We start from the raw sequence: 16,287 nt of genomic DNA on the forward strand, positions 1-16,287 counted from the left end.
CATCTGTGCTCATAAAATAAACAAAGAGGAGAGCGGAAGTATTTTCAATTTAGTTTCTTTAATATAATCTTATTTACATGGAATCTTTTCAGAAATGTTTAGTACATTGTAAGTTACATTATTCTTGCATCCAATAAACAGTGACACTCAGGACCTAATATTTGTACATAGTAAATGATACTGGTCACATCGTTTGGAAAAAAAGTTGGGTTTTTTTTTTTGTTTTGTTTTTTTAAACAAAAATTGTAACCTGCAGGCAAAGTCCATACTCGTCTTCAAACGCACTAGTCATTCCCACTATTACACAACATTAAAATTTCCATTTTTCCATTAACCATTCTGTGTTTGTCCAAGTTTTAACAACAGATCACTGATCAAGTCTTCTGGGAAAAGAAAACAAACAAAAACAATTACGAAGCACTCGATTCACACAAATGCTGTTGAAATGAAACAAACTCTGTTCAATCTGTTACATGTAAGAAAAAAAGACATGTTAAGACAGAACCAGGAGTATAAAGGTGTCGGATTTTATTGCATATATCACAAATATGAACATGACCACCGGGGTCCAGCCTACATCAACGCTAACTCAATCCAGGCCGAGGGACAGGCTTCTTTGAATTAGCAGCAGGTTTAAATACTTTGATTCATACATAAAATAAAAGAGAGTAGTGTACAGCTTTCACAAGAAAATCAGGCTTTTCTGAAAAACAGGGAAAAATGATAATAGCAGCAATACTTAAAAGGACATTACATAGTAATAAATAATTAGTTAAAAAAAAAGATCAAGTGGTTGCAGAACACTTAAAACTAAGAAATTGGCTCATTTTTCTGTCAATTGTACGAAGGATAATTTTGGTGCCATGCACATCAAAGCACTACACATAATGAAATCAGAGAACCCCTCACTGCTCTTCCCATCCATACGCCAAGACCTAAACGAAACGTGCCTGAAGCCAAACACCGGAGAAGAGACGTAAAATGGGAGAGGATCGCCACTGCTGAGTGAGGATATAAAAGCACTGCTGTCCAAGTAATCAGCTTTTTAATTATTATTATTCTTATTATTTCTTCTTCTTCTTCTTCCTTCTACAAAGGGGAGAACGGATCACGCTCTTTGGAATGAGAATGAGGGATGGCTGTACTGTATGTGCTAGTGAAAGTGCCATAGAAAAAGATGTTAGTTCAAAAAAGTGGTTTCAGTGACGGACACATGAATAACAGTCTGCAGTGGATGTGAGTGAAAGCACTCGTGTGGACGTGGTACAAACGCTTAATGCTTAAAGTCAACAAGAGAACCCGGGAGAGATCAGCACTGTCCGATTACACGTTAGGACAATAAGAGCTTCTCTGAAACATTCATGACTCAATACCACATTTTTTTTCAGAAATCTCCCACGCAATGGAAAATGCACTACGGCTGGTAGTCAGTCTGCCTTAGATCTGCGGGATATTCCAATAAAAGGAAAATGGACCAAAAAGTATGGAGTTCAGAAACAGGTGGACTGCTTGATACTCGATGGCGTCACTCAATCGACGTTATCTTTAAAAAAAAAAAAAAAAAGAAAAAGGAGCCGTTTATTGATCTGGTGAAACGCTCAGCAAATTAAAAACTAAAAACATTAATAAGAAAAAAAAAACAAAAAACTTTTGTGCAACGTGCAAAAAAAGAGGAGACGTTTAAAAGGTTAAAAGATGTCATTGCGAATACTGGCTTTTCTGGATAATGCTGACATCGGAATTTCCAAGGGCTTTCCGTCCCTCTTAGCCTGTACGTGGTCTATGAGCCATAAACAGATGTGCTTCTGTGCTTCTGTTAAAACACGGGTGCCCACACACACCCATGTTTCATTCAACTTTACTAAAGAGGGCTAAAACTTTCCAAACTTTCACATCCTTAATCAGGGGGGTGGGGGGCTTTCCATTAATACCGTTCACGCAACAAGCCATGAAGTTAAAACGTCTAATAAAAACGACAGAGTAGAAGAAATGGATACCACTGAAATGTACAAGGCCATCCTACGATGGGACTCTCACAGAAATGGGCTAGGGCTGGAGATATTCAGTTCAATTTGAGCATTACAATGGAACCTCCAGTCCAACTGTTCCTTCGACACACACACTAGGTAGACTGGGCTGTGTCATCAGCTGAGTCTCCTGTATGGAGGCTAGAATCTCCACCACTTACTTCAGACCACAGGCTCAGAGAGGATCAGAGAAGGATTGGGCTACTGCAACTAATCAGTACAAATTCGGCTGAATTCTAACCAGACTTAAGACTACGACCCACCACTTAAGTGACCGTAAATACAGACACAAAAACAAAAATAACTATATAAAAAAACAAACAAAAAAAAAGCTGGATTTCTGCAAGAGGACACAAGAGGACACACAAAAGGACACGGATTCTCTGATGCTCTTCTCTGTGGTACCTGTCATTAAAACAATGCAAATACAAACTTGCATTCCACACCAAGATCCCATTTAATAAATAGTCCTAGTTGCCTAGAGGTTGTGTGTGAGTAACCCAGGCTGCTTGAGTGAGTGTGTGTATGTGTGTGTGTGTGCGCGCACGCACGCAGGTTCCTGCCCCTGGTTGTGGCTACCCTCTCTTTGCTCCTGAGAGAGGGGCTGGCGGGTGATGCTCAAGCCTGCAGGGAGGCACCAGTCTGTCCACCCTGTGGGGGCGTGGGGGTAGGAGGAGGGGTGTGAGGGAGAAATAGGAGGTTTGTAAGGAGCTGTTAGGTGGGTTAGTCAATGCTGGCTGGCTGGCGAGCTGAACGAGGCATTTCACTCCACAGCAAAGCCACACGTCTCCTCCACGGCAGTCAGGAGCTTCTCGTAAAGCTTCTCGTAAGACTCGTAAGGCGGGATGTCAATGCGGTTGAAGCTAGTGTGAGCGAGAGAGAGAGAGAGAGAGAGAGAAACATAGGGAGACAATCAGCAAAGGTTTTAATTAAAAATTAAGACGAGACTTATTTCTGATCAATGCTTAAATAGTGCAATTGCTGGCAACCTCACCATGTATGGGCTTTGGGCAAATTATCCGTGTTGGCATCAATCAAATGGATAGTGAAGAGTCTTGGTCCTGCAGAACCTGTAGAACCTTACAAAGATGCATTCTAGTTATCACTGTTCCCAAATGCATTACAAGAAAGACAACACTAAGCCTCAAAAATCATATTTTACTTTAAAATAAATAAATAAATAAATAAAGACAATTTTAAATACTGTTAGAGGTGTAACGGTTGGTCATGGTTTGGTACAGCAGTTGTACAAAGAATAAACAGTACAGGTTAAACTAATAAATTATGACTTAATAATGTTTCCCCCAGAACCTTAATCTGCAGCCTTTAGCAAGTAAAGTCTGGATTTGCATGGTATTGTGGGAACTGAGGTGTATTTACGAGTACTGTTCTGGTAAGGGTAGCTGTGTGTCCTCTCCCCTCCCTTGTTCTTTAAGCCTTGTGTACACGACAAGACCCTTAAAGTCTGAGCAGATCATAAACCGCTGAGTATCTCACACTTCCCCACTGAGTGTGCCTCATGTTACCTAGGAGATGCAGATTTGCGCCACCATTTGCGTCGCTGACCCAAAGCGAAAGAAATGTGGAAAGAGGGAGTTAGTATGGTCTGTACAGACTGCACAGGGAGTTGAAGGAGTCATAGCACGTATTTGAGGCTGGCTTCTCATACAAATGGCTGCAGACGCTGCAGTGTCGGACATGTAGGTTACTGGAGACAGAATGTAGCTGCTGCATCATTTGAGAAATATTGTAGAATTCAAATTAAAAGAAGCTGCTGACAAACTGCCTGAAAACTGTACTTCTCATGCTTAATTTCGATTCATTGGCTACCTTATAAATAACGTGGTGCACAGAAGGTGTATTAAACGGTTTATTAAAACCCCACTTAGTACAGCTATTTGACTATTCAATACAGACAAGACATTTGTCATTTTGGTCCATATTAAGGTCTTAAATTGACTGACAGGACTTTCGCTCAGAGTTGGAGTCATGCTCTGACTGGTCTCAGATGCAATCGAGAGGCCAAAAAGCACTAGGGCACTATTTTAGAGAACTTCTGTAACAGCTCATTACTGAAACAGGAGAGTGTGTCGCATAAACAGTCTGAACGTCGGCCTTCTTCAGAGAAGCTGTGCGTGAATCTTTCAAATAAAAACGAGAGAACGGTTTATTCGTTCTGCCACCTCTCATTCTTTATCTCTCGGTTCTGTTTATAGTTTAAGTGATTGACAATTAACACCAAGTCATTCAGAAATGACAGTTTCAGAAATGTCAACTCACGAAACCATGGTGGATCGGACGAGGACTGTGTGTGCGCGGGGAAACAAATCGAACATGCTGACGTTTACGCACTACAGGTTGTACCTCAAAGGGGGCGCTATACACCACTAGGAGGGAACAAACTGTGACCTGTACTAACATTTATTCAATTTAAATAATAATAAAAAAAAAAGTTCACTGTAGCAAACTTGTACCAGACCATGAGGTCCAAAAACCATGGTGTGACTGAACCATGAGTTAGCGTTACACCCCTACAGTTTACTCTAAATCTTACTGTAGATGTTTTAGGCGACCTTAAAAACATTATGCGTCTCCCATTACATTCGGGCAACAAAAGAATAAACCTGATTAAAAAATGCGATGTAAAAGAGGTGTATTAACAGGTTTTTTAAAACCCCACTTAGCATGAATTGAGCACTGACTATTCTGCTTCTAAAAACGCCACATTTGTCACATTTCTCCAAGACTGACAGCAGAACGAACTGCAGCTTAGATTCGTTCAAATTCATGAGCTGGTGGTAGTTTGACACTGCCTATGTGTAATTTAGGTTAAAGGACGGTTTGGGGTTTAATTAAAGGTGTAATGTGTGAGAGGAATAGTGTGCATGGCTCATCTGTTAGCCACCTTGCAGTGCTTTGAAGCCTTGGAGAGGTACGCGTGTTGAACCGGTGACAAACTGGAGCAGCCTTCCCCTCCTCTCCTCATCAAAAGACTCCACAGCCTGCCAGAACCATTTCACTATGTTACTGTCAGCCACACAGTGCTTCAGCCGCGTGTTGGCCTTCCAGTCGTTCAGATCGATCTTCCCTAGACCTCCGATGATCAGCTGCAAGAGAGGCATTATTATAATTATTATTATTTAAGTAAAAGACTGCAGTATTACTTGAGCCAAAGCAAGCTATTTCAGAGTCTTTAATGTAAACAGCATACCTCTAGCTCCTTGTTGTCAAACGGTTTGAGCAGGTGCTGTGGGATGAGCTCATTGAACCCTTTCTGCAGAGCGAGGAACTGGGCCTCAATGCCCCGCATAAACCTCCAGTTAACGTAGAGTCTAAACAGACAGTAGAAAAGTCATGAGAACACTCCAGCACAACTTGGAAACTAAAGAGACAGACTGCACATCCAGAGCCTCTATGAACAAGTCACCAATCACTCACATCTGACTTTTGTTCAACTACAATAAAGACCCAACCAGCAGCTTATGAGTTTAGCATCACTTAATCACGCTGACAGTGGAAAAAGCAAGGGAGTGTTTGAACTGCCTGCCAAACTCCCAGACAGCGCTGCCCTCTACTGGCAGATATGCTCCTAACAGACAGTCTTCCAGACAGACGCTGAAATTATAGCCCTTGCTTAGATCCCTCTAGCTGCATGTCGGTCATACCTCACGTATTCCTTCTTATTCTCTTCTGTGACTGGGATGTTCCTGCCATTGGGCTTCAGTTCATGCTGGAGGAATTTGCCAAAGGCATTGTGTTCTACGCAGAACGTGTGATCCAGGACAGACGTGATGTCATTCTCTCTGCAGAATAAAAGTCAAATAGACATTGAGGAATTCCTTTAAAGCCTGAGACCTTTCCTGAGTCATTCAGGCTTTAATTCTTAACCCCTCCTGCAAACCATGTTCTTGTCTTACGGCCATGTGTAAAAGTTATATTATGTAAAACATATATTTTAACATCTGGACATTTGATCTTCATTTGAACAACATTGAGTGATAACTAAAACACTCAACTGAACTGAACTTCCCAAAAAAAAAAAAAAAAACATTTGTACAATTTAATGAATAGAAATCAGCTGCAGATGATCAGATCATGGTTAGGGAGGATTGTGGATAAGCTGGTCTTATTCAAACCTCAAACATTTAGTGTGGTTTGCTCTTATTTCTTAAAGTGTGTGGTGAAGATCACCAAGGCCAGATCCCAAAAACTCTGCTATCAGATAGAAGGCTGTAGATACATCTACATTCAAAGATCTTGGAACAATCAGAAATTAGGGATGCACCGATCTGTCTTTTTCTGTTCCAATACAGATACTGATATATGAACTTTGCGGATTGGCCAATACCCAATACGATACCATTGTTGAATTAATAAACCATATGCCTGACCATCTGGGAGAAACTTAAGGCATTAGAATTGATGTATTCAGCACTTTCCTAACTTTGTAAAACAAATGAACACAGATATAAATGAACCCTATTTCTGTTTATTGGTAACTAAAGTTAATAACTGTGCTGGACCTCAGGATTAGGACTTTTATTCTGAAATTTGAAGTCTGTGAGACTTAAGAGGAGCGGGCAGCTTCTCTCTTCTCGGTTCTCCTTATATAAAGAACGAGCTGGATTACTCGCTGATAGTTGATGACCGGTCAAGGGCACCATGCTGGTTGGATAGGGGGAGTCTTGTTGTTTGCTATATGTGTATGATGTCTGTAGATTACTCTCATCCTGGGTTATGAAGCCTAGAATACCAGTGGCGCGAGAACCGTGAACGGATCTGTCATTTGGATCAGACCAATTATTCAATTCAATACCCAATTCAGCTAATTTTGTAAGTATCGTTACCGATATCCAATCCTAGTAAATCCTAGTAAATACATTAATGTAAATGGTTGCTGTGTAAATGGTCACTGTGGCTCTGGGTTACTCACAGGATCCAGACGAGACTTTTGTGCAGCTCTGGGTCCACGGTCTCCAGATCAGAGAGTTGAATAGGTTTCCCCAGGAGCTGCTTGTAGAAGGGCAGTGTGAAGCCTCCATTGATGTAGTGCCCATGAAAGACTGCCAGGCCCATGATCCGCCCCACAAAGTGGAAGTAAGATAAGTGGTCCTGAAACACAGCACAAAGCACAAGTCTAAAAAGGGCACCGGGGTCAGTCTTCACAGACGTACAGTCTGTAGTCTCAGACACATGACCTCCACAGGCTGCAAATGTCAGGGAGCCATCCCTTTATTTGTTTAACTTTTTCTAAACAGAGTGATTTGCAGAGAGGCAGTGACGTTCAGGATGATAACCCTGCCAGAGGAGGTTGCATAACTCACAGGGTTGATGGATGAGTCTGGGTTGATCTGCAGTGTGTAGATGTTGTCTGTGGAGTACTGGAATAGGCCATAGTATGGATTCAGCATCTCATGACAAAGAAGATACAACCATTCCCTGAAGAAAAAACACACAAGAAAAGAAATAAAACATAGAAGTTAAAGCATTCACAAATGTGCCTTTGTAGACCAATGCAACAACACAACCTAATCCTCAGATTAAATCTGAGAACAAACGTTTCAGGACATGGTGGATGTAAATAATCTGTAAATAATATTGTTATTGCTTTTTTACTTCTATTATTTATATTGTGTATATAGGGGTAATTTATCTACGTTTTTGCATCCGAGTGTCTTGCTATCCCTTTGTGCTGTGACACTGAGAATTTCCCCACTGTGGGATTTGCCAAGATTCAACCAAACTTTAACTCACTAAAACTACAGACTGAAGGGAGATGCCTGGGGGAAGCTAGGGGCCTCTGTGATCCTAGGAAATGAAGAAAGCCAAGACAATGTCTCACCTTGCTACTCCTCCATAATCCAAGCCCTCTTCACCACGGAATTTAACCATTAGCCGCTTCTTCAGGTCTTTGGGCCTCATCTTCATGATCTGCCTGTAAGACTCCTGTGAGACAAATATGGGATATGCACTTACAGCAGTGACCTCAACTGCCAAACACAGTAAATGTGATCCAACTGTTATTTGCCTTCTGCACCTGTCAGATGGCGAATGACTGGTGCAGTCAACCTGTTCAATATTCTCCATATTCAATCAATATCACTGATGTTATTTACAATTATAATATTATATTAATTTAAAGTGCAGCCTTAAAGTCATTTACTTCATATGCCAATATGCATTTACATTTGTCTACTGAAATGAAAATGATATTACACAAATAGATATTACACTCCCACAACCCTTACAATTCTGCCAGAAATACACAATTACTACACGTCCTAAAGGTCCGGTCAGTCACAGGCCCTTCGAATCGCCCCCTCTCCTCTTTCTAATTGACAGGGTTAGGCAAAAGCAGTATCGCCACATTGTCTCACACAGTGCCTCGTTAATTAAGCCTGCAAATTCTCCAGCTAGCAATGTGAATAAACAAATCAGTGCTCATGTGTAACGTTTGTGTATTCGCATATTTTCTACTACAACTGACCTTTAACGGGACTTGAGAGAGCAGACCTTCCCACCGTGAAAAGCTGCAGGTCATTCTGCACACTTTCCAAAAGGCTACTCATGGGTTTTGCCTTCATCTCATCTATGGTTTGTATTTGTTGTTTTCCAGCCAACGCTCATTAAATCGGCAACCTCTCGGCATGTTGGTGCAGTTATCTGCGACTCACTGTATCTTCAGAGGGACGGGTCACACATGAACAGACCGGCAGATCACAGTCACACACTATCAAGTGATGTGTTCGTCACAAACACGCTCTCTGAGACAGCTTTTTACGTGAGCGTTGGGAGCCGGCTCTCGTCAGAGTACTGCTTTTCTATAATGTGTATGTTTCATTCGCAGAATGTTTCGGGTGATCTCCGCCGCACGGCCGGCGACTCCATGATCACAGTATATGTACAAGGACCACGAGCGCTGCGTCTGTTGTGCGTCAGTGTTTATCTGACCGTGTGGCTGAGCCTAATGATCTTGATTCCCATCACGCTCACACAGGCGCAAGTGAGGCCAGAGCGACGCAGTTTTTCATTTTTGGCTCTGAGACTTATTTTTTTTTTATATCTAATAAGCAACTAATCAGCCAGATCTGCTATTTATTATGGAAAATAATAGTTACGTTTTCAAGCCTATTTAACCACTTCATACAAAATTTCTGCGCTTTTCAAACCTAGAAAAAAAAAAAACATTAAAATTCAAGCATTTTCAAGGATTTTAAGCATCGTAACGAACCTTGAAAATGTGTCCTCCCACATCTCTACTAATTATATATTAAAAATACAGACTGCCTCATCAACTTCTGTGGCTAATTCTGTATTCCTGGTTTATGATGTGTGAGAGTGTAAAAGTAATGTGCTGGGAAATGGAGACTATTTTTACATTGTGTATAAACGCCACCTCCACTGTCCTGCATTTCAACAGACCCAGTTCACCTTAGGAAGGGCTTGTTAATTAGTTCATGCATTGCTTGAACTTTGCTTAAAGGTACTTAAAATTGTGCAGATCAGTGATACTCCAGAACCAGGATTGAGAACTACAGAGTCAGCGGATGGCATAGACCGCTCAAGCTGTGCTGCTGTGGTGATTTGTGAGACCCTGAAGTAATAGCTCTGTGGCATTTGTGCTTGTACATAAAAATGTGTCCTTTTAAGAGTAGGTCCCCCACCCACCCCAAAAACATGTCAGTTAATATTAGCTTTATAATACAATGCTTTGGGAAGCTTGAGCTTAATTTGATCTCATGTGGGCATCACGGGATACCGGCTATAATTTGGTTTGAGTGAAAGAGACAAAGTACCTCAAAGATCTCCTCTCGGGACACTTCTATGCGGCAGTGGCCAGCCTGAGGCTGCTGTAGGGAGAGCTCGTGGCGTAGAACCTTGAGCTTCTGGACCAGATCTCTCTCATAGCGCACTGGTAGCTCTCCCTCACCTTCCTCCACAGGTACCTCCATCTGCACCGGCAGAGCCTGACTTGACTCTTTCACCTGAGAGTGCTGGCTGTATTACACACACACACACACACACACACACACACACACACACACACACACACACACACACACACACACACACACACAAATACACAAATACACAAATTACTGGTTTGCACACACATTAATATTAATTTATGAAAGATCATGACAGACCGCCTGAGTTAACCTTCCATGGGTACAACTCAATCAAATTACCTGCTAGAATGTAAATCAAATAAACCCAAAACATGAGCAAGCCATTATGATAATTTGGGACTGTAACGACTCTGGGGAGTGTGTTCATTGTAATTAATGATTAACATAATTTAATGAGGGATCACTTGAAGGTGTCAGTAATCAGATGTTATGAGCAGAAGCACAAAGACAAACGCTGGAGTGTAAATCCTGTGGTGTGTGTTTACCTCATGATGTGGTGTAATCTGGGGTCTGTGAATTGTGTGGTTCTGTTATTGTGGTCGACAAAATAAATCCTTCCTGATACCGTGCTCCTGATCTCCCAGCCGGGCGGCAGAGGGCCCAGCTCCTCACAGCTCACACTGTTCAGATCCCTGCAGGGGCAAGGGGATCGATCACTATGCCGTTTCACGTCAAAGGACCCCTCAGACCAAACCACCTTTCTTTTTTTTTTTTCTGACCTGTCGTATCAATGCAGCTGTTCTATTAGGTATATAGCTGTTCTATAGGTATTTCTATTGTGCTTGCTTTTAAAATGAGTACAATATGGTCATCGAGTTAGAATACTGATTATTAAGTTAGTTGGTCAATAATACATGTTAAATTAAATGAGAGAAAAAAAATAGACTGATTAGTTTTTGGGGGTTTTTTTTGTTGTTTTTTTAAACCTACCGTGGTATTCTGGGATCATGCCAAGTGCTTACGCCAGTCTGTGTGTGCAGAAAATAGACCTGGCCCTGCACGGTGGTCCTCTGTTCTGTAGAGGCAGAAAGAGAACAGAGCAGATGAGCCCTGGACAGTTAAGACAGCAGATCATAGCTGGGCCAGCTCTCTCGAGGTCCATGCTAACAGGGGTCATGCCTCTTGCCCAGCCTGAGGCTTAATTACAGCTGCTGTGTTCGCTGTTCACAGCACGAGGGTCATGCTGCCAAAGCAGAGGGGACAGCTGTTCACTATTCTCTAAGGAATCTTAACGGCACCTGTGCGACCAACAAAATGCAAACAGGGTGGCGGGGTGAACACGATCAGTCTCTGCACACCTCACCTAAACAAGCTCTTGGCGGCACTGGAAGCTTGAACCAGTTTACTTATAACTGTTTAGGAGTGAGTGAACCCAAAGTAGCACGGCTTCACACAAACTTTGGACTCATTTACCATAGCCCTCGGGCAGGTCAGGTGACTGGTGCCCGTGCGGCCGGTTCTGTGGGGTGTGTGCGTGACTTCTAGACTCCTGGTTTCGGATTCGTTGTGCTTGGAGCCTCTGCTCTTGATTGGGCGACTCCAGCGCGCGGCAGCTTCCCCCGCCAGCGGCCCCCGTGGGGTCTGTGTAGGGCAGAGGCTCCTCCATGAAACAGCTGAGAGGCCGTCCAGGCCCCGAGTCCTCAAAGACCGGTCTAAGAGGATAATCACACAGTTAAAACACTGCAAAACTATCCACCTTTGTACTCACGATAAACATCCACCGGTATATGATATGACTTGTGAGTGAAGTAACGGTAATACTTCCAGCAGGGGGCGGTGCTGATCAGAGTATTTCACTGGGGAAAATGAACTGCTCTGCAGCAGAACTTCCACTCACCCTTCATTTTCTAAAAGTCCTCTACAGTCTACCACAGGTCCACCACTGCCAATCCTGTCTCTGGTCTGGAGGCTCACTGAAAACAGAATCATGGAAAATCTATGAGTTCATGGTGCTTCAGAATAGGCGAGGGTATTGTCCGAGACCGTGCTGTGTGTGTTCCATTGCTACATACCCACTATCTGACCTCGCACAGCATCACTGTCTGAGGCATTCAGCTTGCATAAGTCCAAACGCTGGTCTGTTGAAACGAAAGACATCCAAAAGGTCAGGCCTCAAAATACAGCAGATATTTAGGAAGGAGAGCGGTTCATATTTCTTCGTCGTGGCTCTTTTTCTGCACTATTAAATATGAATAGTGTGAAGGTCACTCACAGCCTGTATCCTTGAGTCTGCTGATGGCATTGGACAGAAGCCTCACACAGCCCAGAAAGCCAGCCCCCTGCTTCTTATGGATCTTTTTATGGTTCCATACACTAATCGTGATTGAATCGGTCTTCCCAATATATCTGAAATACACAGACAGATGAGGAAATTTAATTACAGTGGATTAAAGCGTTAGCTAGAAGTTACTACAAAGCCTGGTGTGTCAAAATTATGTCAGGAATATGCTTACAAGTCGTAATGCTGGTTCCATTTGGGGTCCAATGTACTCTTGACTGTGTCTGTGGAGTGGCACTGACCCGAGCCGTCGACGACGACTTTGGCAAAAGGGTCAGGCAACCCTGCAAGAGAAACCAGTGTTGCGGAAGAATGAAAACTGGGCATGAAAGAGCCGCCATCTATTGCAGCAGAGCAAGGCATGATGAACAACGCCCTCTCAACCCTTTCCAAAGTCTGAGTGAAAATTAACCTGGGATATTTCACACTGGGATGTTTTTTTTTTATGGCTTGCATTTGCAGCTTGATTCATGAACTGTACTCATTCATAGGACAATGCCTATGCCCTGAAGACACAGCAAAATGTCAAACAAAATGCATAAGTGCTCACAAGCTCTTTTCTTGATTCATGCAGATGTGCGGTGAGAATAGAAAAGCAGCCTAAATTATGAGCGGGAAAAATAAAGACTCAGCTTGCCTGTAAGGAAATAACTGAGCTGAGAAAGATTCACTACTTAGCACTCTTGGATTTGTTCCCGCCGTAGTCACGCTTGGTCTCTCTTTTACACATACTCCCTCACTGATTAGCTGCTGTCATACTAGAGCTCAGCGTAGCGGCTCGACACGCCGGCCCTATGTATGTGGGCTGAACATGACGCACTCGCACATCAGTCATTAGCATAATATGTGGGCCATGAATTGTTGAGGGCAGTGGGACAGGCAGTCATGTCTGTCACTCAGAGTAGCCTTGTTACTCTGTGCAGTCCTGACTGACTTCAGTGCAGCGAGCTTCAGCCCCGGCGCTGCATGTCCAAATATCTGTGGGTGGAATGTGATTTGGAGCTGCTGAATGAGGAGGTGAATTCCCCAGCCGACGGAACAAAGCAGGCAGGGGTAGGCGGCGCTGAGGGCTCTTCATCATTCAGAGTTTTTGGGATAATAAATGTGATAGTCAAAACAGCCTGTGCGCAAGAGGCTCTTTGGGCTGAAACGCAAGCATTCAGCTGTTCTTTGTTGCTGAGCATCAGAGAGGAAAACAAACATCTACAAAGCTGTAGCAAACACCAGTCTATGAGGAACAGACACAGAAATGAAATAATAAGAGAGATGTGTACTTACGGAAGAAGTCTTTCTTTGCTAGATTCTTGGCACATAATACTGAAAGAAAAACAGAAAGAAAGACATTCATCATTAACAATAACAATACTCACTGATCTGCAAAGCTCATATTCACTTTTCAAATCAAACCCGAGTTTACACACAGTCACACTACGGCTGTGTACGGCAAGACCCTGGAAATACAATTCACATCACGATACAGGAGTTATGATTCTATAAACTGCGATACTGTACGCAAGGGGAAATACTGTGGGCAGATACTGGTATCTGCGCTGATACTGGCACTTACACACAGCATCAATTCCGGCAACAGAGGACATCAATACCATTAAGTTTAGTGACGCCCTACTGTTTTCTTTATATAGACTTTATGAAACCAAACGTTTGAACAACCAGTAAAAGCACTTTCTGTTTTAGTGGTTCTGAAAACGAAAATTGAGTTCAGCAGCTTGTTTAAAGGCCACACACTAAAGTTCAAAAGCTTTTTACACAGAGACGTTTAACTGAAAGTAAAATTTCTACTGTCAATTTTACTGCCTTAAAGCTGTTTGGTCAACCATAGCAAAATGATTAAGAAGTATGCTTCCCTACTTGCACATGTTACAACCTATATAAAGTGGAACACTAAATATGAATGATGAAGTACTGAAGTCAGAGTTGGAATCGGTAGTTACTTGAAAATCTGGTATCGGTATCAGAAAGGGGAAAAAAAAAAAAAAAAAGATATTTTATAAATCAAATATTTTGAAAACTGTCATAGTTTGGATCCAACATCCTACATCAGAAGATGGATGGATGGATGGATGGATGGGTGTGAACACAGTAACGGCTCAAATGCCGACCTGAACAACCACAACCAGACCCTTGAGAGGAGGTGGTCTCGTTCGGGTCCCAAGCGAACTCCCAAGCAGTTCATTTGGGAGAATGTTATCAGACAGCTTCCACAGCCAGGCGTCAATCTGGTATACTGCCCTGACAATTGACTACAGTCACTACAGCTATGAACAGACATCATCTCCGCCATAGCTTCATGCTAAACTGCACAGAAATCGACCAGAACACTGGACCTTCTTCCTGTATTTATGTTATAGCTCTCGCCCCAGACAGGTCTGACCAATTCGTGGAGAGAGCGTTCTCATGTCCTCAACTCCTCTACTGATTCAGACCAGAGCAAACCAATCATAGGTGTGAAAACGCTCTAAAATGGCCTAAAGACATGGTTTCCAATGTGAGTTTGTGTATATCCTGCTTAGAGACATCCCACAGGAGCAAGCTCAAGGCTGCCCCAGCACCCCAAATGAACAGAACAAGCAGCGCTCATCCTGTTTCCGAGTCTGCATGCTTTCCCCATAACTCTTCCTGTGTATCTTAAGACTGAAGCCATCAGCCTGAGAGAACTTTAGTGCAACTCCCTTGGCAGCGCCTAATGGGAAAATATCAAAAGGTCACTGGATCTTCGGTTGAGGCGCAGTGCTTTTAGTCCATTTTAATTCACTGTACCTCACGCAGGCCAGAAATTAGGCTTGTATCAGCTTGTGTTGGGCACAGTCTTGAGAGCAGGATCAGGTGTGGTCAGCACAGCAATGCTTTACTTATCTAAAACACACTGTGTACATTAGGAAATAAAGGAACGTACTAAACAGAAATTATCAGCACCAGGTTTCCCAGATGCAATCAATCATACGGGTTAATGAGCCACGGTGCAAAAATGTGCCAGTTCTCGAATGTTTCCCGACAGCCTTTGTAACTGCTGGACTTATAAAGAGCTCAAAGGTCTTGTTTAACTTTTAAGTCCCTGTTTTACCAGTCACAAAAAAGCCCTGATCACAACAGTGAGGATATTAGTTAGCATTAAAGTAATAAGCCATTTTTTAAAAAAACGAAGGTCAACATGAAATATGATGAAATACACAAATGTTCAATTAATAATTTTATTTATAAGCTATTCTTCCACCACACAACGTAGTCCACAAACTGCTGCTAGGGGAATGGCAAGGCAAGGCAAAGTTTGATCTAGGTATAATGATGAGGCTTAGCCACTCCATCAAAACACTAAATTATGATTGTGTATATTAAAGTATTTTTAGCTGAGTAGAAACGCACCGATTTACCTTCCTTCTGAAGGGACTCTTCCTTTGAAGTAGACATCACAGGACGTATAGATTTACATTTACATTTCGCTCTTCTCCAGAGCGACTTACAAAAGTGCTTTACTATTTACCCAAGAAGAACCTCAGCTAGTTTGAATAGACTAATAATTTAAAGATCCTCTAAGTTTAGACTCTACTAAACACAAGTCAATAAGAAGACCACTCTGCTACTCGCCCAAGTACTCTCAGAAGAGGAGGGTATAGGGTATAGAGATTGGGACGGAGTAGAATTAGCTTAACCAAGCAATCTGTAGCGCTGTATTTCTCTCCTGTTCAAGGAGAAGCGAACTAAACTGCGACAGAAACTGAGATTTTAGTATTAAACTAATAAACTAATAAATCACAGGTGAATATTATTCGCTCCAGCAGTCAGTGTAAACTCTGCTAGCTAAGCAGGAAAGGTTAGACACTTCTTTCCTCCGAGGTTTCCATTGGTAATAATCTGGTTTTAAAACCGTGGCGTATTAATATGGAATGCAGATGTTGTAAGGTCGTCTCGGGTGTATGTATATAGTAGAGGTGGGCAAAGTGATTATATTTTATTGGAATGTGATACGTTTTGTTATCGTGATGCACAATGTGCTTTTCTAAGCGCATCGAGGATATCGTCAGTGCTTAAGGACCACTGATCAACTGCAGCTTTT

At 42.4% G+C, this 16,287-nt stretch overlaps 1 protein-coding gene across 2 annotated transcripts in view; it reads right to left on the minus strand.

Moving 5' to 3' along the window:
* Positions 1-513: 513 nt before the first annotated feature.
* The window catches only part of smurf1 (SMAD specific E3 ubiquitin protein ligase 1), a 43,399-nt gene continuing 27,625 nt past the window's right edge, over positions 514-16,287 (minus strand). Inside the window, exons 2-18 of one of the 2 annotated variants that reach the window (XM_072676347.1) lie at positions 13,494-13,532; positions 12,391-12,499; positions 12,150-12,283; positions 11,950-12,015; positions 11,775-11,850; positions 11,351-11,589; positions 10,868-10,952; positions 10,423-10,569; positions 9,824-10,025; positions 7,870-7,973; positions 7,352-7,466; positions 6,961-7,139; positions 5,693-5,830; positions 5,239-5,359; positions 4,933-5,134; positions 3,022-3,097; positions 514-2,890 (exon numbers count right to left, since the gene is read on the minus strand). In XM_072676347.1, the coding sequence (XP_072532448.1) occupies positions 2,791-2,890; positions 3,022-3,097; positions 4,933-5,134; positions 5,239-5,359; positions 5,693-5,830; positions 6,961-7,139; positions 7,352-7,466; positions 7,870-7,973; positions 9,824-10,025; positions 10,423-10,569; positions 10,868-10,952; positions 11,351-11,589; positions 11,775-11,850; positions 11,950-12,015; positions 12,150-12,283; positions 12,391-12,499; positions 13,494-13,532 (2,132 nt within the window). In that variant the 3' untranslated portion in view covers positions 514-2,790. Of the gene's footprint in view, positions 2,891-3,021; positions 3,107-4,932; positions 5,135-5,238; positions 5,360-5,692; positions 5,831-6,960; positions 7,140-7,351; positions 7,467-7,869; positions 7,974-9,823; positions 10,026-10,422; positions 10,570-10,867; positions 10,953-11,350; positions 11,590-11,774; positions 11,851-11,949; positions 12,016-12,149; positions 12,284-12,390; positions 12,500-13,493; positions 13,533-16,287 lie in introns of both variants that reach the window. The other variant, XM_072676346.1, reaches the window with a different exon arrangement.

Source organism: Salminus brasiliensis, chromosome 3 (assembly GCF_030463535.1).
Source record: "Salminus brasiliensis chromosome 3, fSalBra1.hap2, whole genome shotgun sequence".
Lineage (NCBI taxonomy): Eukaryota > Metazoa > Chordata > Actinopteri > Characiformes > Bryconidae > Salminus > Salminus brasiliensis.